The sequence below is a fragment of the Spermophilus citellus genome, assembly GCF_964194105.1.
Source record: "Spermophilus citellus genome assembly, chromosome: 17".
Classification (NCBI taxonomy): Eukaryota; Metazoa; Chordata; class Mammalia; order Rodentia; family Sciuridae; genus Spermophilus; species Spermophilus citellus.
Genome location: NC_138199.1, coordinates 38,485,663 through 38,512,074, shown reverse-complemented (window position 1 = coordinate 38,512,074; position 26,412 = coordinate 38,485,663). Strand labels below are relative to the sequence as shown.

The 26,412-nt window shown below is 37.0% G+C and overlaps 1 protein-coding gene across 11 annotated transcripts in view; it reads right to left on the bottom strand.

Annotated features, from left to right (window-relative positions):
- Positions 1–26,412, bottom strand: part of ACACA (acetyl-CoA carboxylase alpha) — a 276,021-nt gene that overhangs the window by 58,832 nt on the left and 190,777 nt on the right. For all 11 annotated transcript variants that reach the window (XM_081270861.1, XM_081270866.1, XM_081270865.1 and 8 more), the window contains 4 exons: positions 12,081–12,350; positions 9,622–9,719; positions 4,645–4,765; positions 3,921–4,031 (listed from right to left, as the gene is read on the bottom strand). In XM_081270861.1, the coding sequence (XP_081126987.1) occupies positions 3,921–4,031; positions 4,645–4,765; positions 9,622–9,719; positions 12,081–12,350 (600 nt within the window). The remainder of the gene's footprint in view (positions 1–3,920; positions 4,032–4,644; positions 4,766–9,621; positions 9,720–12,080; positions 12,351–26,412) is intronic.

Here is a 26,412-nt window from a genome sequence, read left to right as displayed (position 1 = left end):
GAAAGTTTTAAAAAAATCTCTGCCTCAGCAAAAGTTTTCATTAAAATTTTAGACAAATGATCCCTGTGTCCTTCTCTCTTGCTGCCTGGGGCTCCATGCTATTTCTATGCAAATAACAACCTCGTGGTTTATATCTTATTATTTCCACCGGAGCTGCAGCGACATGACCTGAGACGTGTAAGAGGTGGGATTGGGGGGTGGGGGGGGGAATTGGAGAGGAGACAGAAAGAGAAAGAAAGAGAGAGAGGGAGAAAGGGAGAGAGAGATGAAGTGGGTATTCACTCAAGTGTGAAAAAATATTGTCAGGAGTGAGCGTCAAGAACAAAAAAAATTGCAGGGATAACGTGTTTATTTCAGTCCCCCCACCCCTAGCCTCCCACCCCCCCCCCTTTGCAAACCAGCACCTTTTAAAATTCATTGGGCATCAGGCGATCATGCACAATCCATCTGCTTTCACTTTATCATTTGCATTTCATGCCTCCTGGCTTTTGATGTGCTGATACTTTGATGCAGTCAGGAGACGCGCATTATCATTATTTCAATTTTCAAAGGGGTCAACGGGATCGGCACTTGCACACACAAGATTTTTTTTCCTACAACCTCTGTGCACTCCCCCCTTCTTATTCTTCACCTCAATGTTTAACATAAAGGATGAAGACTCAAAAAGGTGGGGGTCAAATGTTTACAGTCTGAGACCATATATAAGCTTGCATGCACTGCATACATTTCCACTTTACACAGGTACACACATACTACGAGCAAAATGGTCAAGGCTAAGAAAGGAGCCTCTACAGTATTTCAAACACACAAAGACTTTCTCACACATGGGCATTCAGGGAGGAACATAGAAAAAGAGAGGAATCTATAAGCAAGACACAGAAACAAAGAGAGAGATCAGCACTTACACAGAAAGGCATGCACTCAGAGGGACTTGCACACACAGTAAGCGAGACAGAGATACCTACAGAAAGAAAGGCAAAGAGACTACAAAGACATCAGCACATATGAAAACAGAATATGCACAAGTGGTGAGTCAGAGGAAGCAATCTGAGCATGGTAACTCCCAAATAGTTTCCTTTTTCATACAAGGTAATAAGCAAAGGGGCTGAATGAACATTTTTAGTGAATCTGCATAAAATCAGTGTCTTCTAACAACATGACTATATTTAAGAGGTGCTGACATGAGACAGTGAAGCAGGCAAAGCAAGATTAGGTAACCTCTACTAGTGATCACTCCCTTCAGCTAAAAATTATCATGTCCTTCTGAAAATGAGCACTGTTTGGTAAGTTACAACAGCAGCTTTACTTGTCTTTCCCTTTGCAACAAGGCAAACATCCCTGCAGGCGAGGAAGAGGGTGAATATGTTGAATTTGATCAGAACAATTCAACCAGATTTTATGGGAAAAACAAAACAAAACCTAATACTTTTCTTTAAACCACAACTGGCAATTTTTTAGACAAAAAACAAAACCAAAAATCCCAAAACAAAACCCAACAACTTTTACTTTTTGTAATATTCCTTGTACAAAACATAGAATCTGGGTGTGTGTGTGGGGAGGGGGGACAATGTAACGATATATATTTTAGAGATTAACACTCTTTATGAAAACATCATGGAAATACAGGTGTCATTTGAAAATCCTATCCTCACAGGTAATGGTACCTAAAACTCTCTTCAACATTTATCAATATCTCATCCTAAGAAGGTATCCGAAAGAGCAACTTAAAAAAAATTTGAGATTCTCAGTACTTTTCCTCACTGCAATAATCTTTAGTAGTGTGGCAGTTTATAATCTTCATTTCTAGTATAGTCTCCAAAAAGAGGAAGATGGCCAAGTACGATATTGTTAGCACTACTCTGCCTTTCTTTGGAGAGAAATGCAAACTCAAAGAATGAGAGTTCATATGACAGCAGAGAACAAGATGATCATATCAAACAATTCTGCTAATTTGTGACATATCCAAAATTTAATTGGACTAATGGAATTATCAACTATTCTAAATAGATATGATAGGACAGGATACTTAGTCCCTATCTTTCCTCTTGAAACTCAGGGCTTGATAAAAGTTCCTGTAAGCCTGATAAACACAATATTCAACATAATTTAGTATGTGTATAAAATCTACAAACTCAATCACCAAACTATGTGAGAGGGGACAGGGGAATGAAATTTCAACGAGGACCAACAAGCCAGGTACAGTGGCACATGCCTGTAATCTATAATCCCAGTTACAAAGTAGGCTGAGCTGGGAGGATCATGAGTTCAAGGCCTGTCCGGGCAATTCAATAAGAATTTGTCTAAAAAACCTAAAAAACCAGGACCAATACTTTGTGCTAATTTTATTAAGTACTTTTACTTATGTATTCTCATTTGAGCACTACATTACTTTTTTGATACTAGGGTCTGAACGGTAGCTTTACCACTAAGTTATATCCCTGGCCCTTCTCACTTTTTATTTTGAGGCAGAGTCTCGCTAAAATGCTGAGGCTGTCCTTGAACTTTTATTCCTCCTGCCTCAGCCTTCTGAGTTGTTGGGATTACAAATCTGCTCCACCTTGCCCAGCTTCTACTACATTACTTAAAGTTATAAATTATAATTTGTCTCCTTTTGTTTTGTATAGCACTAAGGCTTGAAAGTGGGGTGCTCTACCTCTGAGCTACACCCCTAGTCCTTTTTTTTTGAGGCAGGGTAATACTAAGTTGCCAAGACTGGTTTGAAACTTATGATTCTCCTGCCTTAGTCTCCTAAGAAGTTGGGATTACAAGAATGAGCCACCATACTTGGCTTTATAATACCTCTTTGACAGCTAAGAAAGAAAGTTCAGGAGCTAAAAGTTTATATAAGTTGCATGAGAACAACCAGCCCCTCACTATTTCATTATGCATTTTTTAGCTCTCAAAAGAAAACAAGTTTTCTATGCCTACAAAGAAGTAAGAACTGCATTGTCCCTTGTATATTCAGATCATCTCAGACAATTTTCACTTTTGCAAGCAGCAGTCTCATCATCCATTTTTTTTTTTTTTCCTGCTTTTAGAAAAGTCCCTGTGAGCTTGGTTTAAAAATACAAAGTCTTTCTTTGGAAGGAAAAATAAATGTCTACGTTATATCCTTTCCCAGCAACCCATCCACCTATCTTCCCACTCAATATTTACTGAGTACTTACTTTATATACAAGAGAACACTATAAGTGCCCTCTTTTTCTTTTTTAGAGGTTTATCGACAGATTTCTCAAATCATTAGAATTAGATATCCTAAACACCTAGCCCATTGCCTAGTCCACACTATAGACCTGAAATGGGAACAAATACAACTAGAACTAAAGATAGCTCCATGCAGGAGAATAGTTCCCACATGCCTTATTCGTAGTAACATAGGTAAGAAGAAGTAAGGGGCTGTGGGCCAGAACAAAAGCATTCAATTAATTCTGTCTTTCTAGAGACAGACTAGAATGTAAGTTCTTTGGAGCAGAGGTTATATAGTTAGGCTGGAACAATGCTTGAAAGACAGTAGCTCTCAAAGTATCTGTTAAATGAAATGAATGAATGAATAAAAAGGCAAGCAAGTCAATGGGTAAGTATAATGGAGGAAGATAGGAAGATACAAACTAAGGAAGTCATAAATAGAATGACCCCTTAATAAAGATGATGATGATAATGATGGTGATGGTGATGGTGATGATGATGATGATATATTTTTTGTGGTACTACTGGGGATTGCACCCAGGGATACTCTACCACTTTCTTATTTTGAGACAGAGTCCCACTAAGTTGCTGAGACTGGCCTCAAACTTGAGCTCTTTTTGCCTCAGTCTCCTGAGTAGCTGGGATTATAGGCATATGCTCAATCAAGGTCTGGAATTTTGAATTCATGATAAGCTTCAAACTTCATATACTCCTCCCAAGCCCTAGAAACTTACTTTGTTGAGGGCACTAGCTCCTGTCAGAATTAAGTGAGAATTCTCAACCTGGATGGTTCTCTGTCCCAGCCGTACAAGATAAGCACCAATCCCAATGGCACGGCATGTCACCTTAAAAAAGAATAAATTATGTATGTCACATATTTGTGTCCTCTCCCAAGCTTTAAGAACTAAGGAAAAGATAAAATGTGTAAAATCCACATGAACAGAAATAAAGATTGCATTTTATGAAGTCTGTTTGACTAATAATACAAAAAAAACACACGTTCAATCAAAGAAGAGACAAAATCAATTCAATATTTCAAATATTAGAAACTTTAAGGATCATAGTATCTTGCCCATTTCAGAGATGTCTGGCATCTCCACTACAGGTATGAGCAAAAAAAGTACTATGAAGAGAAGAAATTTAAGTTGTTAAAAGTCTAATAGGATATTTAGAGAAATAAGAACTTAAACTAAAGGCTAAAATAAACCTAGGTTTACTTGGGAAATAATTTATATTATTTCATTAATTTACATTATCCTAAGTTCCCATTATTTTGCATAATTAAAATAACATTTGCAAGCAATGCTTTTATCTGGGACTGAATAGTAGTAATGGGGCACAAATAACCTAACTACACAGTGAGTTTTGTCTATCATTCTGGAGGCCCTGAGTTCAATTCCCAGCACTATAAATAAATAAATAAACTGATTAATTAATTTACATTCTATGAGGATTTACCAGGCTGATGGTGATGATCTCATCGTAGGCCAATGAGGATTCTCCAGCAATCATTCCAGATCCTCGAAGGTTCTCTGCTCCAAGTCCCTCTTCTTTCCCAATAATATCTGTTATCTTATACCTAGTAGATAAGAGTCATGCCAAAGTATTAAGGTTAAACATAGTAACACAACCTATTAAACAAATATTACCATTAAAAGGCTGCTAAAAGCATATTGAAAATTTATATTTAACATAAGACCTTTATACACTTTCTTTTATATTCTTCATATGTTTTTCCTTCTTAGCTTGGTTCTTATCTTATTGGAAGCAGTATGGTAGAATATAAAACACAAAATCTGGAATTAAGCAGATAGGTGCAAATTCTTGCTCTGATAGAGTGGTATGCCTCAGGATAATAGTAACTTCTGTAAAATGGGGACAGTAGTACCTATCTCTAAGGGTTGACAACAAGAAAAGGGCTTGACACATGGTGATAATCTCATTAAAGGCCAATGATGAGCCTCCAATCATTCCAGAACCTTAAAGGTTCACTGCTGAAAGAACATTCAAAAGCTACAAGATGGCCCTCAGATTTTAAAGCCCTTTCTTTCTTTAAAGCAGGGTCAATGTATATCTCTAACTGTCCTCAAATCAACAGTTTTACGTAAGAATTAAAAAATTAAGCCAGGCATGTTAGCACATGCCTATTATCCCAGCAACTCTGGAGGCTGAGGCAGGAGTATCACAAGTTCAAGACCAGTCTGGGCTACTTAGTGAGACCCTATCTCAAAATTAAAAAAAAAAAAAAAAGAAAGAAAGAAAGAAAGAAAAGGAGCTGGGATATAGCTCAGTAGAGTACCCTTGGGTTCAATCCCCAGTACCACCACCACCAAAAAAAAAAAAAAAATCCAAATAGAGGGGTATGAGAACGCTTGAGCTAGTTTCTCAAATCAAAACTCCTTTTCTTTTCCAAGATAGGGATGCAAGGGAAGACCAAAACAGCATACTCCCATTCTTGCTCATTCTCAAATACCAAGTGCATACGTAAGAGTTCCTGGCTATAGTTCTCCAGGGGGGAAGGCAGAATACAAGTAGAAGTGAAATGCTGACACAGTTGTCCAGAAAACATCCTATGGATCTACTGGGAGTACTCATCTTTCTTTCTTCCTGGTAGGAGATTAGGAGTGATACTTAATAATGGGAAATGCAACTAATAAAGGAAAGGAAAAATACAAAGTTGGAAGTAGAGACGGGCATAAGTTATTTACTATTCCACATCTATCCAGAGGCTTGGCAAAATTTTTAAAATTGAAATAATAAATAAATATTCCATAGTGATTTTTTTTTTTTTAAGAGAGAGTGATAGAGGGGGAGAGAGAGAGAGAGAATTTTCCAACATTTATTTTTTAGTTCTCGGCGGACACAACATCTTTGTTGGTATGTGGTGCTGAGGATCGAACCCGTGCGCACGCATGCCAGACGAGCGCGCTACCGCTTGAGCCACATCCCCAGCCCGCCATAGTGATTCTTAAACTACTTTCCCCCATTGCCATATTCCTCTGCTCTTTTTTCTGTCTGCCCTCCATCAATTCTCTTCCTTTGCTCTTGCTGTTCATCTATGATGCTGCAGCTCTGCTTTCCAGATTTCTCTAGTTTTTTATTTTTCGCTTCTCCTATTTCAGTAATTCCCCAATTCTTCCTTTTGTTCTTTATCTAGACCTTAGATTCTGGAGTTATATAACAGATGAAGCTAATCTTCCTTAAGAGGCCAATGAACCACATTAATTTGAGGAAGGGGTAATATATTCTTTTTTAAGGTCCACATGCCATATAGTCATCAAGTACTCATGGGCCCAGTCAGCCTTTCCTGTGAAGCATATCCTCTCATAAGGGCTGCATATTGCTTCACAAGTATTCATGATTTGATAAGTGGCATCTTCTTCTACTACATTATGAGAAAAAAAGAATATACACTTCCCAGTTTCTGCTCTCTGACCTGAGTCTTCTACCATCGAGGGCTACCATTCTTTAAAGTATTACTAAGTTTTAATGTTACAATAAAAAACTTTGTATAGTGTTTTATAATTAACAAAACATTCATGATTTTTGATCCTCACAACAGTCCAGTGTGACAGGTAATATCACTGCCATTATTACAGATAATGATGATGATGATGATAATAATAATAATAACAACAACAACAATAACAACAACCCACAATAATAATAACAACAACAACAACCCACCACTAACACCACCACCAGGATTTTTGATTGATTACTATATGCTCAGCACTGAGCTAAGGGCCTTAGTTTACCTGATCTTCCTTTTTCAGATGAGGAACCCCAGAATAAAGTAATGACTGTCTTGTAACAAAAGCAATGTACAAAACAAACAGCTTTCATTAGGCATGGAGGTGTACACCTATAATCCCAGTGGCTTGGGAGGCTGAGGCAGGAGGATCACAAGCTCAAAGGCCAGCCTCAGCAATTTAGTGACACCCTAAGCAACTCAGTGAGACTCTGTCTCTAAATAAAATACAACAACAAAAAAGGGCTGGGGATGTGGCTCAGTGGTTAAGTGCCCCTAGGTTCAATCCCTGGCACCAAAATAAATAAACAAACAAACTTATAAATAAATAAATAAAATAAACACGAAGAAACTGGCCACACTGTGTCCCAAGACGGCCAAGGCACCATAGTGAACCTCTAGGGGCACTGAAGAATATTTTCAATTTGAGAGAAACATGTGATATTTGTCAGATCCCAAATGAATAACTAGCTTTGCGATTTAACACCAAATAGTGCTATATTTCTTTTGACAATGTCCTATCTTTACAAAGCCAGGTTTTTGCAGTTTCTGTGGAAAAAGCAAGCTCTATACAAAAGTCAATGAAGAATAAGAAGAGTGAGTGGCTGTAGCTAAGCTGACTCTAAGGTTTGAGATATTATACAGACACAAATATCCCATAGTAAGTAAATGGTTTAAAAATGAAGTAATTTTTTCAATTCATATGTATTATTTTATTCAAATTATTATTAAGTTGTTAGGACAGGAACACTTATGAAGTTGTTAGGGTTTAACTAGAAATATTTATTTAACAGAAATATTATGTGTATCTTTTAGATTAGGAGTGATGTGAAAAAATTACTGAGATGCGAAGGGTGCCATGAACCAAGAAAGTTTGGGAACTTCTGGAATAAATTATATGAAAACTATAAACCTTTTGAAAATACACTTGGATAAATGAAAAAAATATACCATGCTTCTTTTTTGGTTAGAGTTAATACTGAGGATGTCAGCCTTCACAAATTAGTGTGTGGACCTAATGCAACCTGAATTAAAATCATTATGGAAAGATTTGGGGAATTAAAAAAAATAATAAAGAAGGAAAAGAGGATTAGGTGTGTAGTTCAGTGGTGGACCAGTGCTTGCCTCTTGTTCATGAGGTACTAGGTTCAATCCCCAGCAAAACACACACACACACACACACACACACACACACACACACACACACACGAGCCTACATTTAAAAGGCAAAAACAGATAATATGATTTGAGAAAGTGTTTAGGGTGTGAGGAAATATGTGCCACTAGAATAGTTAAAACAGTATGGCATTAACCCAAGAGTAGACAGAACAAAAAATTAGAAGACATGAATTATTCAATAAATAGTATTGGAGCAATTAACATTCTAGAAAATACTTGCAGAGAGATTATAAAAATGTTCAGCTTCACTGGTAATCAAAACTACAAGTTAAAATAACAATTGCTGTTTTTATCCTACTTTATTAATTGACAGTAATCAATGTTGGCAAGGGCAGAGAAAAATTAAAAGAGAGGAAACAGAGGAAACAAGCACTATCACATACTGCTGATTAGGAATTCAGATCTTGGGAGGGCAATCGGAGATTATTTTTAAAAACCCTTAAAGATGGAGATTTTTTATTTTATTTTTTTAATGTACTAGGGATTAAACCCAGGACCTTGCACATGCTGCTAGGCAAGCACTCTGCCCACAGAGCTACATCCCCAGCTCCAAAATGGACTTTTTGACCAGTAATTCCATTTCTAGAAATTAATCCAAAAAGAACAATTGGAGATATTCCTAAATTAATATTAAAAAATGTTCAGCCTAAGGATATAATAGTGAAAAATTAGAAATAGCGGGGCTGGGGATGTGGCTCAAGCGGTAGCGCGCTCGCCTAGCGTGCGTGCGGCCCGGGTTCGATCCTCAGCACCACATACAAACAAAGATGTTGTGTCCGCCGAGAACTAAGAAAAAATAAATAAATATTAAAATTCTCTCTCTCTCTGTCCCCCCCCTCACTCTCTCTTTAAAAAAAAAAAAAAAAAAGAAATAGCTTGAATTTTCAAATATGATTTGTTCATTGTGATGAAATACTATGCAACCATGAAATTTCATATTTTCAAATAATATTTTAAGAATGTAAGAAATTTCCCCCAAAAAACTTTTTAATGAAAAGAATTTAAAAGAAACTCCTATTATAATCCCAATTACATAGAAAAAAATGTAGAGATGTAAAATGACAGTTAAAATATAACAAATAAAAAGTTGTGGTCTTAGGGCATGATTGTGTCTACTTTTCATTTTTTTTCTTCCTGTTTCCATGTTTCAATTTTTTAAAATGAATAAGTATTGTAAATAACATTTTCAAACCTCAAACAATAACAAGGTCTGTCAGCTAGTAAGTGGTAGAGCCAGGATTCAAACCTAAGGCATCTAGGTTGTTTAAAAGGTATTTTTCAGGGCTGGGGTTGTAGCTCAGGGGTATAGCGCTTGCCTAGCATGTGTGAGACACTGGGTTCACAACATATAAATAAAATAAAGGCCTGTTAACAACTAAAAAAAAAAAAGCACTATTCAGTGCTCAGTGCTCTCCAAGGTCACCACTACCAGGACAATAAGGAAAAATTATCATATTCTCCTTTCTTTAGTCATGACCAAATTATTCTGATTCATAAATACCTACCTGGATTCTCCTTCATCCTCCACGTGTTCACAATGGACAGAGTTGAGAGCACTGACTCTCTTATAATCTTGAGGGGTCAGATATAAATACTTGTATCCCTGTAAAGCACAAGTAGTTTTAAACTCATTATTTGCCACTGTGACACAACCAGAAGATACAGCAAAGTGTTCATAATGAGCTTGTTCCAAAGGTAACTTTGAATTGCTACATCACTTCTTGGAGTTACTGTCTGATTTGATGCCAGCCATAGATGGTTCTTTGAAAGACGAAAGTGCCTATTTTTTTATTCACTGTCCTGAAACAAGATACTCCCTTACTGCAACTCCATGTATATTTTATTTTCAACAGGCTAATGGGTAATTTTTGGATCTTCAGTGATACCTTTATTAAAGATATCAATATAAAATTAAAGAATTATGCGAATTACTATTCTTCACTCTCTCAACTCCATGGTATCATCAAAATATATATGAGATCACAGATCTAAGAGATTCAGAATTAAAATCAGAAGCTTATGTGGTACTAATGGTGAACACTGAACACATGCCTCCTGCTTTTTTCAATAACTCCAAATTCCTATTTACATTTAAAAATTAACATTTTATAAAAAAATTTACATTTTATAATTGATTTATTTGTATACATACATATATACACCCACATACAAAGTAGAGACGTGGCATGTGTTTAACATGCCATGTGTGTACAATTCAGTAGTTTTTAGTATATTCATACATTATGTAACCATCACCATAATTTTCAGAACACTTTCACCACCACCACCCCCAAAACCCATAACTGTTGGTGGTCACTACCAATTTCCCTATATTCTTAAAACAAATTTAATTGAACTATATTTTTTAAGCAATAAAATCTGTCAACTGTTCCACAATCAAAATACAGAATACTTTCATTATTCTCTGAAACAGTTTCACCGGTAAAGATATGAAAGGCAGCAAAGGAAACTGAAAGAGGAGGTAGGAAGGTAGAAAGACAAAAAGAGGACTCGGGGATACTGGAAGCAGAGAAGAAAGTATTTCAAGAATGAAAGAGTAACCAACTGTGTCACATGCTGCTGAATCATCAAATAACTAAGATGAGGACAACAAATTCACTGAAGAATTCAGCAATATGCAATCACAGGTGACCTTGATAAAAGCAACTACAGTAGAATGGTGAGGGGCAACGGTCACTAAAGAGGGAACAAGAGAAGAGTATATGGAAAACTCTTAAAAAGTGCTGCTCTAAAGGGAAGGAGAAAATGAAGTAGGGATAAGTATCTGTATGCTAAAGGGGTAGATCCAGTAGAGAGGGAAAGTGGGGATGTAGGGGAGAGGCACAAGAAGTGCCGTTTAACATCCTTAAGTTGGCAAGAAGGGACATCAAGTGTACAAGAGGAAGGAAGGTCCTAGATTAGAGCAGGATTTTTCTTTTTCTTGTTCAATCCTCAGTACCAGGAAGAAAAAAAAAAAAGAATAAAAGGAGGATAAAGAACAGAAAAAAAGGTGGTAGGTCCTGGTGGGTTTAAAGGATTGTTGGACTCAAGAGAACTAGAGAAAGTGAGTTGGAAAGAAAGAATGAGGGTGGAAAACAAAGTGATGCTTGAAACTGAAATTATGGGGAATGAGAGGCTGAACTAGGGTGGAGGAGAGGAACCAGAGAAGGAGAGAAACTCTAGGATCCAAGAAGCCCAATTATAGGAAGGATTGTCTATGTAGATAGAGCAATCACCAAGAATTATCACATGACTAAGAGTACTGGAGAAAGCAACAATAAGCCAGGAACTAAAACATATAAAGAATGAGAGGCTGTGACCAAAGGGTGGAAAAACACTGTAATAAGGAGTAGTGATAGTATGGCATAGTCTGATGACGTGAGACTCAAAGTGGAGAGTTTTCCTGGAAAAAGGAGAATAAAAGGACTCAAAGTAGCAATGAGGATCAAAGAAGACAGTATTCCCCCCTCTAGGCTCAGTAGCAGAGTAGAGAGAAATCAGTCAGTACTTAAGAAGGTTATAGGGGAAGTGGTATCTTTAGAAAAGAAATAGGTTTCAAGTAGAACCAGGGAGGTTAGAGAAGAAGCTGAAGGTATAATGAATTTTGTTCATGACTGGCTGTAAGTCCTAAAAACCACAGTGGAATAGTTTTAAGATGTATGTTTTGGGTTTGGCATGTCTCATGCTAAATGCATTCCAATTATCTCATCTAATGTTCAAGCAATAGCAATCTGTTTTAAAGCTGAAGGAAAAACCAGGTGAGCATACTAAAAACACAGTTAGACACAACGTCCTAATATGGTATCTTAAGGAATTTTCATCAGTAATTTTGTTTATATTTAATTATCATCATAAGTGCAGACTTTCAAACTTAAACCATTTCCTTTCCCCTACCCCTCACATGTACAAACACATGTGCATAACAATACAGTATTTTGAAATATTATCTCTTCTTAGTCCATACCTTATAAGGATCCTCAGTGTCTACCCAGGCCACATGAAACATATGACGAATTTCTTCTGCCAGTCCAATTCTTGCTCCACTATTGGCTGCTACAAAGATGCGTGGGATACCCTCTGCCCTGGCAAGTTCAGAAGCTCTTAGAAATAGCAAGTCCTCCTGGGGCCCAAAGGACCCAATTCGGTATGTAATGTCATTGCCAATAACAATAATATCCCTGCCTTCTGGATATTCAGGACTTTTAAGGCTCATTTTCCAAGCTACCATGCCAATCTGCAAAGATATAAACAAATGAATAAACACAAGCTTCTTACATGCAGAATTTTTTCTCAGGTTCCTTGAAGGTATGACAGTATACCTAGAATTCATCATTCATGTAAAAATAGGCAGTGCTAAAGAGCCAAACTCCCTGTTGAAAGCCAGAAATTTTTTTTTTTTTTTAAATCCTCCAGTAAACTACTCCCTATAGACTTTGCTAAGAATGGGTGGTTTACAATTTATTCCAAAGTGGTCTCAATTCCTTCTTTGGTCCTACTCAAAGATAAAAAAAAACAAAGTCTACCTACACTCAAGATATGTGTGGAAGAATGCCTTGGCAGTGGTAATTAAATCTAGAATTCCCATTTTACTAACTTGTATACTGAGCCATTGTTTCTAGTTTTAGTGAGATTCATTCCAAGAAACCTTTAACTCATAAGGGAGCAGAAGGAGAATCACCTCTCATGGACTGTACAACTTTGGTGTCCTTTTACTGTCCTCTACCATTTGACAGGAATAGAAACATTCCTTATTGGCTTATTCCAGGTAGGCACCGTTCCTGCAAGAATTTACTGTGACTCAGCAATGTATTCTTAAGAGCAATTCTTGTTGCTTTTTTCCAATATCAGAAAACTAAAGGATGCACAGAACTAATCTCTTGCTATGATACATGTAAATCTCTGTTCTGTTTAGTAGCATCTGATCACCACACAATAAGTGATAATGGCTTAAAAGGCAGAGTGACATGTCTCTTCCCAAACCCTCACCACCCTCTCCTTTTTCAATCCCTTCCTATGTAAGAACTAGTCAATCCTTCTACTTGTTATCTGCTAGTTCCGTTTCTTTTCTATTCACTTACAATCCAGTTACAGCTGCTGTTTTTCATGTCTGCCTGTCTGTTTCCCATATACCTGGATAAATAACGCTTTTCATGCCCCCCTTTCTAGCTCATGCTTCCCTCCCTGCCCCCACCACTCACCTCCCAAAACAAAGCCAACCAGATGAGTATTCCTGGTCCTGCCTAATGGAGCCCAGCCACATCTGCAGCCTTGGTCCCTCATCCCCAGGCTGCTGCATATCACCTCATTGGGGAGCTGGCCATCAAGAAGGGCCATTAACAGATGTAAATAGCAGCATCCCTGGAAAGCCACATGCATCACCCAGACTCAACCGGGCCAGTGATCATAAGCTCTGAGTACACATTTCTCAATCCAATTGCACATCCACTGTAATCAGGCTGGTTGAAGCTTTCCACACAGCTATTTGTGATTCTCAGCATTAAGAAATATATATGTGAAACACCCACAGATAAATATAAGCTATTTAATATATCATACCATTGGCCAAACACAAATCAAAATGGATATAATACACCGGAAAAAATCCAATCGCCTTCTGAGATATTACTCTATCTGCTCATTAAAGACAGATAAGGGAAGGAGAAACACATCACCCAAAAGATAGCACAGAGAAACCCCAAATATCAGGATAATTTTGGCTGTGGTTCTTAAGAAGATAGTTAATACAATGACTGTATGGGGAGGAATATTTTCTCTGCTTTCTACGTGTGCTGCTTTAGCCCAACCACTCTTTTGTTTTTCAAGAAAGAAAAGCTATTTTCTGTCTATTTTCCTCTAAATGCATTTGTAGTTAGGAAGATTGGGTTTTACACCAAATTTTGTGATATATTACCCTTAGCCACCTAGGCCAGAAGCAGCTTAGATGCAAGCCCTGAAGAATCTACTTCAGCATTTGCGTGCTAATGTAAATACTGTGACAATGTGGCACTGGGCAGGCAAATAATACTCTTATCTTTCGTTATTATCTGGGGACTCTAACTGTGTCACTTGGGCAGTCAGTTCAGCAATTGGCCAGGTCATTATGCTTACAATATTGACTTCTAATTAGGTGTCAACACAGCAGCACCAAGAACACACTATTCTTTATCAATGTCTTTCTGAAGTGTGTTCTTTATCATCCCCCTGCCCCCACGGCCTTAAAAAGCACTATTATAGAATGGATACTATTATCCCAATCTTTGTACAGCAAGATTCCTTACTAGAAGGGATTTAGTTTTGAGCCAGCACAACGGATAAACATCTAAGAAAGTATCTGTTGTTCAATTTACATTAAAATTTGGATTTCACTGCTAATCGAACAGTAAGGCATATAATGATGAATATGGGCTTTGGAGTCAACCAAACTTAGATCTAAATCTAGGCTCTATTGCTTATTAACTCTGACACCTGGGAACATTATTTAACTTTTATTGAACTTCAATGTCCTCAGATGCAAAGTAAAGGAAATAATACCCATGGGTTTGATAAACAAACTATCAGAAACAGAATTCTATTATATTAACTTTAACATAAAGTTTACCCTTTTTTCTCCTCTCAGCCTGTCCATATTCTATCTAATCCAAAAAGTTGGTTCAAATCCCAATTCCTCAGTGAAGCTTCCCAAGCACAAAGTAACCTTTCTCTTTTCCAGTCTCTTAAACTAAGACCTTCAAGCAGAGAACCCATTTGATAATTAATTCATATACTACCTAGGACTTCTGTTAGCTCACCATCTTGAACCATTATTATCTCCTCCTCTAGTGCCTTGCAAGATCCCTGAACATAATGTGGGAGTAATGAACACTGCATCTATGACTGATATCTGGAGATATAGAATCACAGTCCTAAATATCATTAAACTTTTTTTCTTTACTAGTTATTATTAACTGAACATCTATTATATGCTACACTGTACTACAAGTTGACAATACTGATAGTGGTTAAGAGTTTCAGTGGAGGAGTCAAACTGCCCGTTTTATGCTAGCTGTAAAATTTTAGTCAAGTCAATCTTTAATAGCCTCACTTTTCCCAATTAAAAAATGGAGATGGTAATACCTTTCTGAAGGGACTGTTGTAACAAACACCACATTAAATTATATAAAAACCCTATTATTGGGCTGGGGTTGTAGCTTAGTGGTAGAGCACTTGTCTAGCACGTATGAGGCACTGGGTTCAATTCTCAGCACCATGTATAAATAAATGCAATAAAGGTTCATTGACAACAAAAATGTTTTTTCTTTTTTTTAAAAAACCCTATTTTTATTGCCGGGTGCAGTGGTGCACACCTGTAAACCCAGTGGCTCAGGAGGCCGAGGCAGGAGGATTGTGAGCTCAAAACCAGCCTCAGCAACAGCAAGGTGCTAAGCAACTCACTGAGACCCTGTCTCTAAATAAAATACAAAAAAAAGGGCTGGGGATGTGGCTCAGTGGTTGAGTGCCCCTGAGTTTAATCCCCAGCACCACCACCGCAGAAAAAAAACCCTATTATCTTAAAGGTAGTTGTTATTGCCATGAGGAAATTGAGGCACTGGGTAATTAAATAACTTGTTCTTATAGCTAGTATGAGTTGCATATAATGGTGAATGTGGGCTTTGGAAACATTCCTTATTGGCTTATTCCAGGTAGGCACTGTTTCTGCAAGAATTTACTGAACTACATCCACAGAAGGAATCCCACCCCCACCTTCTTTTTGAAATAGGATCTTGCTAAGTTGCTCAGGTTGGCTGGCCTTGAACTTGCAATCTGTCTGCCATCCTCCTGCCTCAGTCTGCCAAGTAGTTGGGATTATAGGTTGTGCACACCTGTGCCTATGCCTGTGCCTGAATTGTTTATTTTTTTAAAGTAAAGTTCACAGAAAAAGAAGTGATATTTCTTTACTAGTTAAAGAAATATTTTCCAGACTAGTGCTACTGCCTTTAGCTAAACACAATATGGAAGGTGAACATCAATTATAGCACCATACAAATGTCATTTTTGGAAGGAAGTAAATGGGCTAGTGAGTCACTGTAGTGTCTATATAGTCTTACAAAGTGATGGCTGTGAATAACATTCTAACACATCAAAATGTAATACTAAATTAGAAGAAGGAGGACACAAAATTGCATGCAAAATTGTGAGAGGCAAAATAATCTTGTAGTTAAGAGTACAGACTCTGGAGCCAGATTCTGAGATTTTCAGTCTGAATCTAATAAAACAGAGAGTCAGTCAGTTACTAGTCATATAATCCTGCATAAGATACTAACCTTTCTGTGCTGCAGTTTCTTCAAAATGAGGTAATAACAATTTTCTAGATAAGTTTGGTGTGAGGATTAAATGTATACTAAGTCCAAGAATGGCAAATGCACATAGTGAATGCACAGTATGTTTTAAAAATTTTATCTAAAAACATGCTAGTGGGTACTAGTAAAATGAGATAATAGTTATTCAGATGATAAAATTGTGTATGTCTTTCATTTTCCAAACTTTCTCTAATGTGTTTATATTGCATTGATGACATCAATTTTTTTTCCTCTACTAAACTACATTCCCATCCTCTTTTTTTATATTTTATTCTCAGACAGGGGTCTCACTAAGTTGCTGAGGCTGACCTTGAACTTACAATCTTTCTCATTTCCTTTTTTTTTAGCTGTAGATGAACACAATACCTTCAATTATTTTATTTGATTATTTTTTTGTGGTGCCATGGATCAAACCCAGTACCTCACGCATACTAGGCAAGCAGTCTACCACTGAGCCACAACTCTGGCCCCCCTCTCTCATTTACTTCTTTTTTTTTTTTTTTTAAGAGAACCATTTTTCTTCAGTTGTTGATGAACCTTTATTTTATTTACTTATTCATATGTGGTACTGAGAATCGAACCTAGTGCCTCACACATACAAGGCAAGTGCTCTACCACCGAGCTACAACTCCAGCCCCCCTCTCATTTACTTTTTTTTTTTTTTAAGAGAGAGAGAGAGAGGAAGAGAGATTTTTTTTTTTAATATTTATTTTTCAGTTCTTTGTGGACACAACATCTTTTGTTTGTATGTGGTGCTGAGGATCGAATCTGGGCCGCACGCATGCCAGGTGAGCGCGCTACCACTTGAGCCACATCCCCAGCCCTCATTTACTTTTTAATTCACAAAAATTTAAAGTGAGCCAGGCATGGTGACTTACACCTGCAACCCCAGAAACTTGGGAGGCTGAGGCAGGAGGATCACAAATTTGAAGCCAGCCTCAAGAACTAGTGAGAGCCGTTTCTCAAAAATAAAACATAAAAAAGGGCTGAGGATATAGCTCAAGCAGTAGAGCATCCCTAGGTTCCATCCCTAGTAACACACACACACACACACACACACACACACACACACAGTGTGAAAATATTACCAAGTACCTTTTCACTGAATGACAGGTACCTGGTAGTTTATATTATTATTCCTACTTTGGTACATATTTGAGTATTTCCACAATAAAAAAAAACATTTTTTGCTGGGCATAGTGGCACATGCCTATAATCCCAGTGACTTGGGAGGCTGAGGCAGGAGGATTCCAAGTTTAAAGTCAGCCTCATTAACTGATTGAGACCCTATCTCAAAATAAACAATAAAAAGGACTGAAGATGTAGCTCAGTGGTAACATGCACCTGGGTTCAATCCTCAATACCAAAAAAAAAAAAGTATTTTTAAGGGGGGGGGGGAAATCTCATCAGCTTAAGGGATTTCCTATGTTTTAATTCTCAATTTTAGTTATCATATGTATGTTAAAAAGAGAAAAATATATGAAAATTAAAAGAATACCAATAACTATGTTAGGGGAATGCACAGCGGCACACACTTGTAATCCTAGCTACTTGGAGGCTTAGGTAGGAGAACTGCAAGTTCAAGGTCAGCTTTAGTAACTTAGTGAGACCTTTGTTTCAAAATAAAATATATTTTTAAAGGTAAGAGCATTTAGCTTAGTGATAAAGTGTCCCCACCCCCACCCTACCCCAGCTTTAATCTCCAGTACGAGGAAAAAAACAGAAAAAGAAAAAGACTATCTTAGGGCTCAGAGTTTAGCTCAGTGGTAGAATGCTTGCCTTGCATATACAAAGCCCTGGGTTCATTCTCTAGCACTGGGGGAGAAACAAAAAAACTATCTTAGTATGTTGGGCTATCATTTCATTTTTTAAAAAGAAATGCTCTGCAATGATGTGGTAGAATGTATATATAGGTTTATACAATATTAATATCCCTGAGAAGTAACTGCTTCAGTGTTTTTCTGCTCTGATGGTTAAATACATATTTATACTTTTTAAGTCAATATTTGTACAATAGACAAGAACAGTGCCTATCAGCTAAATACATATTTAGGACTGTACCACATGTATTACAAACATGTACTAAAATCGAAAGCTTATATTTATACAGAGCCTTTCATCTTGAAGGGGGCTAAAGAGCTTTACAAACATATGTACATAAAGGACGTTTGCACTGATAGGCAGGCAAGGTATCAATTCGTCCACTCCCCTATTTCTTCCAGCAGTCCTCAGTAGGAACACATGGTGTCAACAGATGCAGGTCAATAACAGCTGCAAAGACACGTAACACAATAATCCAGTTGCGATGCATAGTCACTGAAAGGAGGATTGCAACTTTGGAATAGCAACTGCTCTCCTCCAATGCAGAAGCACCACAGCTTTGTGTTTTTAAATTATTCTCTACCAAATTCAACTAATCACTTGACAAAATTGAATTTGATACTGGAAGTGGTTTCTGAATGCAAAACACTTTCTGCCTGATGATGAACACTAGGTTGAAAAATACTGCCCCCGGCCCTTGTTAGATTTAGGGGAAAAAAAGGGCAGGGGTGGGATCACAACATTCAGGATCAGAATATTCAAAATATTCTAAGAATAGCTTTGTTTCAGAGGATTTGGTATTACTTCGAAGACAGGCATATTTCTTCCCCCTCCATCTAATTAGGACACCGTAAGTTTTTCAGTCAAATTACATAGAGGAGTCTATGTTATATAAACAATGAAGATTTTATATTGCAAAAATTCTGCAATCACTATAAAAGTATAGTGTCACAAGTGTGACAATGTGATTAGGAACGTGACATTCATTGATTTCACCTAAGCCTAAGCTGCCTTGTATAGTAACTGAAGAATAACAACCAAGGGAAATCCCTTCATTGAATTCCGTTTTTTCTGTCTTCTCTTTCTTGCCCACATTTCTACTCAAATGAAACCTGGTAAAAATGACACTCCACTACTCAGGGATAAGGACTGACCAGCTAAGGAAGCAACAAAAGGGCAACCTGTAGCCTGTCTGAGATAGTGGGTAGGTTTGAGATCTACTGAGTTTCAGACTCGGGTTTCTTGATACTGGCAGCACCAGAATCTTCCCTGATCACTTTCTCTCGTTAGAACTGACTATCTGAGTGGTCCTTTCAGTAAGTACTTACTGAAAACTGTCTTTGCATTAATATTGCCATGGATAAGTTTTAAAATATTTTATTTCAGATAAATTTTCATAACAGGTCATTTCAACTCATAGGTTTCTTAAGGAATATCAAGCTAAGTTAATTGTTTTAAAGTGAAAAAGGGAAGAGAATAAAGCTACAGTGATCAAACTAAGGATTAGAAGAAATAAGTATTTGTTTTCCTTATACAAGTACTGAGAAAGAAAATATTTCTCTGGCCACATTCCAATCCTGGAATAAATACACTCAAGTGAGGGAGGTGGGAGGAGGGAGGAGAAAGCAAGCAGAAGAGAACAGTCTTATTTAACTGTTTTTATGTGGGTAAAATGATTTGTGCCACAGTATTTCCATAAGAAGTGGGACCATTATTTTCCTGTAGAAACACATTTGGTTTGAAAAGTATCACTGGACAGGACGTGAAAATCAAACCAAATGAATTATTCACAACCTCCGATCAGAGGTGATCATTATTTCTGATGCTCCAAACAGTGATTAGGATTCTGCCCTGAGATGTCATTTTCTCGCTGAGTAACACCAGCGATACAGAAAGGCATTATCTATCTATCCATATATATATTTTTTCTCCTGGGAGGACCTTGGTTTAATGTTACTATAACAGACACTAAAAACATGATAATATTAACATTTATTCTGGTGGTACCCATAAATGCCATTAGTCTGACACAAAGTGTCAACACTAATCATGACCCAAAATTAACACCAAAATTGACATCAACATTAATTGTACTATCGGTGTGAATAGAATGCGCAAGCACCACAGGAACTTTCCAAGGATTCAGTTGCTATAAAATAACAACGTTAAGCTCAATAAGGAAATTTGAAGGGAAAGCTAAGGGGCAAAACATGACCGGATTTTGTTTTTTGTGGGTGTAAGATGCATCCATGGACTCTAGCGATGCTGTAGAAGGCAGGAAGAGAACATCATTGCCACAGTTGCCTTTCTTCTATCTCCACAATGTAAGTTCTATCTCCACACTGTAAGTTCTGTCAGTAGCAACAAATGTCTTTCCATACAGATTTAAATACAGGTTAGACTGTGGCTGAAATGTTATTTTCTATGCTGAAAGTCTAAAACTTGAGTGATTTTTGGCAAAGCCTTCAGTAGCTATTGTTCTAATTCTGCTAATGCCAAGAAGATGACCACCCTACAGAGCCCTGGGGCAGCAATACAAAAAATTCTAGTATGTCATAACTGAAATGGATTTAGGTATTATTTGCAACATAAAAATGAGAAAACTAAAACCCACAGAGAAGGAATTGGAACTTGAGTTCCTTTTTAGCTACAGAACAAAATGTGACTTTTTCCCCCTCTTGTATTTTGTATGGAATATTAAATCTTCACAAAAGTATAAAAAATAATTGCCATAGAAATTTTTTTTTAGAGAGAGAGAGAGAGAATTTTAATATTTATTTTTCAGTTTTCAGTGGACACAACATCTTTGTTTGTATGTGGTGCTGAGGATCGAACCCGGGCCGCACGCATGCCAGGCGAGCGCGATACCACTTGAGCCACATCCCCAGCCCTGCCATAGAAATTTTAACTCATGTTAGTCTCATAATAAAACATACAATGAAATACCATAAAATACTGTATAGGTTTTAAAAGATAAATTTTTAAGCCATAAAGTAATGTAACATTTAACTTCATGTGTTCTATTTGTGAAAACCAGGTGGAAAAAAATACCGACACCTTTGTATACTACACTATCTGTCAGACAGAGCATGTTCCATTAGTGCTATATGATCACACAAAAGAGCTCAAAACAATTTTCTTCTTCTTCTTCTTTTTTAGTTGTCAATGAACTTTATTCATATGTGGTGCTGAGAGTTGAACCCAGTGCCTCATACATGCTAGGTGCCCTCTACCACTGAGCCACAACCCCAGCCCAAAACAATTTTCTTTTCTTTTCTTTTTAAATATTTATTTATTTATGTATTTTAGGTGTAAATGAACACAACACAATACCTTTATTTTTATGTGGTGCCGAGGATCAAACCTGGGTCCCACCTGTGCTAGGCGAGCGCTCTACCACTAAGCCACACAGAATCCCAGCCCCCAAAACAATTTTCTTAATCATCGATAAAACTTTTTTTCATGCTTGGGTGATTAAAAAATGGCTGAAGAGACTTAGCCCCTCTAAGATATGGTAAGAGGGTAAGAAAAGTATAATTTTTAGAACAAAAAAAGAATTTATTCTGGTGGTAATTTTTGCCAACATTTCCAAAGATTAGAAATAATAATTTTGAAATAATGATTTTTCCTGAACACCCAGTAATTTAATAAGCATACCAATTATTATTATTATTTTTTAAACATGCACACAGAAGCCAGTGGTATTTGAGAAATGAGACACAGGATTAATTTGTTGATGTGGAAATTAACCAAGTTGGCCTACATAGTTCTAGAGCCTTGCCCATTAATCATATGAAGGAATGTTGAACTCTGGTGCTCCACGCTACACCTCATCTTCTGGTGTCATCTATTGCTGTCCTGATGTTCATTATTGCTTCTACTTGGAGCTGTAAAGTTTTTTGACATAGGGTACTATGTCACATTCTTTTCCGGTAAAACCTTAAAGCTTAAGACATGTATGAAAATGCTGGCAAGTACATTCTTTATTTAAGGGTTATATCTAGGATTTGTTTTTTGGAAAAAAAAAAAAAATAGGAGTTCTCCACAAGGACTACTCTAGTGAGCCAATGGACAATTTCAGATTTTCAAAATTGATCAAGTTCACTGAAGCTTAGTTGCTAACAATGAAGTGAGTCAAAACCAACTAATCAACCTGATGAGAAATCTCCAACAGTAATAACAGTCATTCAGAAAGAATTGAGAAGACCATATGCATCCCAAAAGAACAGTGTTAGAATTTCATGAGAAGCAATTCCATGGTAGGAAGACGTATTTTTTCAAAATTAGCCTTAAAATTTCATCTCCTGCATGCTAGGCAGATACTCTACCACTGAGCCACATTCCTAGCCCTTTTTTGTTTGTATATTTTCTTTAGCCTCAAAATTTTTCTAATGAAGGATCCAAATGAAAGATAACTTCAGACAATTACTTGTAATCAAATATACTAACTTAGAATGGGGCTAAAATAAAAAAACAGTATAATGTCTTTAAAAAAAATCTCTTCATAATACTGCATATCTTTCTCTATACTTAGAATTCCTATCTTGCTATGCCTAAAAAGATTCAAAATTGTTTTTTTGAAGCCCTTAATAAACAATAAGGCAAGCACAAATTATGACTGTTTATGTATAACTAGTGGTATGGGACCCTTTTCTGCTGAGGAATTCAAAGCACTTACAAACTTCCTCCTGTCTTCAAGGATAGACTGGTGGCTGTTAGATGGTCCCTGATCAGTGCATAGATTGTGCTCATCTTTTTTAGACCTGCTTTTCTTAGATCTATTTCAGAGCTCACCTTCAGCATACTATAATTCAAATATGCTGCTTTTCTAACATATCTGAAAAAGATTGACACTGACTTGATTTTCATACCTAGTACAAGAAGTTAAACTGATTTCAAAAGAATGAAACAAAAGCCCAGTAAAACACATCCAAATTAGCTTCACATTTATGAAGCTATTTTGGGGTTAAGCTGAGTAAAACAATGTACAAAAATCTAGTGTTCAGCTAGAAAAATATTTGGTCCTATGTTCATGAGCAATAGTCAACCCTTTCTTTAATCAAACTCACAAGCATATACATGTTCTCTCCAGGCAGTTTTAGACCATAATGGGTTCCACTAGGATCCGAGTCCAGGATAACCTATGCAATTCCTCTGAGAGTATGGAAAATGTCAACCAAGTGAATTAAGACAGAGGGTTATGGTGGTTTTTCTAAAATAAGAGGTCCTTTGGGTTAAAAGGTCCAGCCTAAGAACTGTCAGAATAGATCTACTAATTAATTTCTTCTAATCTTTTAGGCTTATTTAAGCTTAACAACTTCCTTTCCCTACCCAATTTCTAAATTTTTTTCACTCAATTAAAAATTTCAAAGGATTATAGCAACATGTAAGTGAGAAGCACAGTAAGATTTGTTCAAGCTGGTCGCTGATGTAGAGGTATTTGTCATATCTCTTTATATTTTTCTGTATTGTTTAAACTATCTTATAATCAAAAAATAGAGAGACATGATGCTTCGATGGTACCAGACACTGTGAACAATTGAACAACAATTAAATATAGTTACTGGTAGGGTTGACCAGTTTCAGAACTGAATTCCTAATCCCTACCATCCCCACAATTTCATCCCTGAGAAAATAAAGCAGAACTGAAACCAACAGTCACGATGGCAGCTAGTCTTTAAACTTAAATTTACACTACTTTATTTCCTCTTCTTAAAAGAATGTTTAAAGCCCTGGTGTTGGTTCAACACATCTCCAACTAAAGAGGTAAAACTGCAATTATATACTGTAGGAACATTTGGAAAAGCCTACCATGCCAAGTGAAAGAAAAGGAAAGACACAAGTGGCTTTGCTTCACCAAACAGGGCGATTCAAGAGGCTTGTTTGAATGCTAAATTGTTGAGAAGGAAAAACCCTGACACCTAGTGCCCAGATGAAAAAATGAAGCCTCCGAGCCACCACAGTTCTTAAGTGTGGTAGTGTGTAATGCCGAGGGAACCATCAAATTGCATTCAATTTGGAATATACTTTCCTCCCAGAAAAATTTTCTGAAAAAAATTTTTATGCCACATGAGAGTTCCAATCTCTGACTACCAGTCCTTTTTTGGAAATATATACTGTACCAATTATTATAACTGCTTCTAAACACTACGTTTTCTCATCTCAGTTTTTCATTATGACAGAAGTGATAGGAGGGAATGATAAAAAGCCCACTTTCTGAAATGGTAAGGAAAACAGGGACCTAATTTCTACAAGCACTAAAATACTATCAAATCTACCTCTCTATCATATCTCTATCATATCTTTCATCATTGCCTGATTTAGATTCCTGATATAGTTCACAGAGCTGCTACACAAATATAAAATAACAAAGTGCTAATAATTTACTTCAGAATAAATAAGAATGCAAACTCAAAAAAGAATTTTCTTTATCTCACCAGGCAAAGTTAAGTTGTTCTCTGTCAAGTCCGTTACAGCCCTTGGCTTGATCTCAGCCTGAGCTGTTTAGTAACAGGATTTAGTGCGAAGAGCAGCTACACTGGATTGCGAACTGTTACTCAAAATGTTCCCACCTACAATTATAGCTTCCACCAAATGATCAAAACAGGTTAGCAAACTGGCAGGAAAATGAAAAGAATTCCTCCGAAATAGAGAAGCAGTAACGTAGAATTGTTAGATAGCTACATTTTTTTCTGAATCCAGGCTCAACAACACACACTTCATCTATAAATAGTGCTATCACTATACATCAATAGCAGGTAGAAACAAAATCAGTTTAGTCTACATTGCAGTCACATTTTCCTCTTTAAACTATTATGAAAATTCTGGCAACTCATCTTTAGAACTCTAATTTAATAGATTTGGTTGAAATTTTTTTTTATTCCTATCCCAAATTCATACTAAATGTAATGCCATTCAAATCTGGCAATGAGAAAGATGTGTTCTCCTGTGTATTTTGTCATGCATTAGGTGGCATTCCTTTAGTCACATCTTACTTTATGGGGAAAGGAGTACTAGGAAAATAGAAAGAAAGCTAACATGAGATTGGAAAAGCTCTCTTTCTCCTGCTTCTAACACAGGCTCCAATGTTCAAAATGCAGGTCACATCTCTGCTGAAATAGCCAATATTCTTCCTCAAATGGCAAACAAGTTACCTAAAACTAAATGGAACTGAATTGGTCCAAATCCTGGTCCCATCACCATTTCACCTATTTACTGTCCTGGAACAAAAAATAGGGAAGAAAGACAGGCCACCAACATAGCCGACAGTCTAATAAGTGCAGATTTCTGCCTTTGGTTGTGGGGGAAAGCATTTCAATTCATGGAGAAACTCTGCAAGAATCTCTTGTTTTACCCTTATTCCTTATATCCATGCACTAGCTTTTAAACTCAGAAACTTCCATCCTTCAAGGTAATACAATACCACCCACAGTGATGACCTGGTAGAGCCATCACCTTTGGAGAACACCACATTATCATGATTTAATGTCTATGTAGCATCAATGCATTTACATTGAGCCTTGGCTCTCAGAACATTAACAGGTCAATTTTTTATTCCTTTTTTAATAAAACTATTTCTCAAGGCTCTGTTCAGATGCCCATTCTCTTTGGGACAGGACAGATTTGCTCCAAATCTCATCAGCATGAACTCTTTTCGTTCCCCTCACATCATTCTTGGGGTAATATGTAGAGTGCCAGACTCATGACAAACTTGTCTCTTTGGCCAAAGAAAATTAAACTGCAATGGCTGAAAGTCAACGTGCCTTGATAAAACTGGGCTCAGTATGAGGAAATACATCCTATTGACACCTCGTCATTTCTTAGGCACAGCTGTCCCTCAGAGTTCTGACTGTTGAAACTCCATCCTTAGATTGGTCAGTCTCTCAGTGGACAAGCTCCATTGTATGCTCAAGCTATTGGTAGCAGAGTCTGATACTAATACCCTAACCTCATTCCTGTCGTGCAGTGCCCTATAATCTAGCTAAGGCCACTGACTTCACCAGCCATCCTGGGCATTAGTCACTAACTGCTTACAAAAGAACACCAGTCTTACTCCTCCTGAGCTCTAAGGCTCAGAAACAGCAAGCTAACACTCAGCCTCAATCCTAGTCAATCATTTGAAGAAAAGGAAAAGAGAAC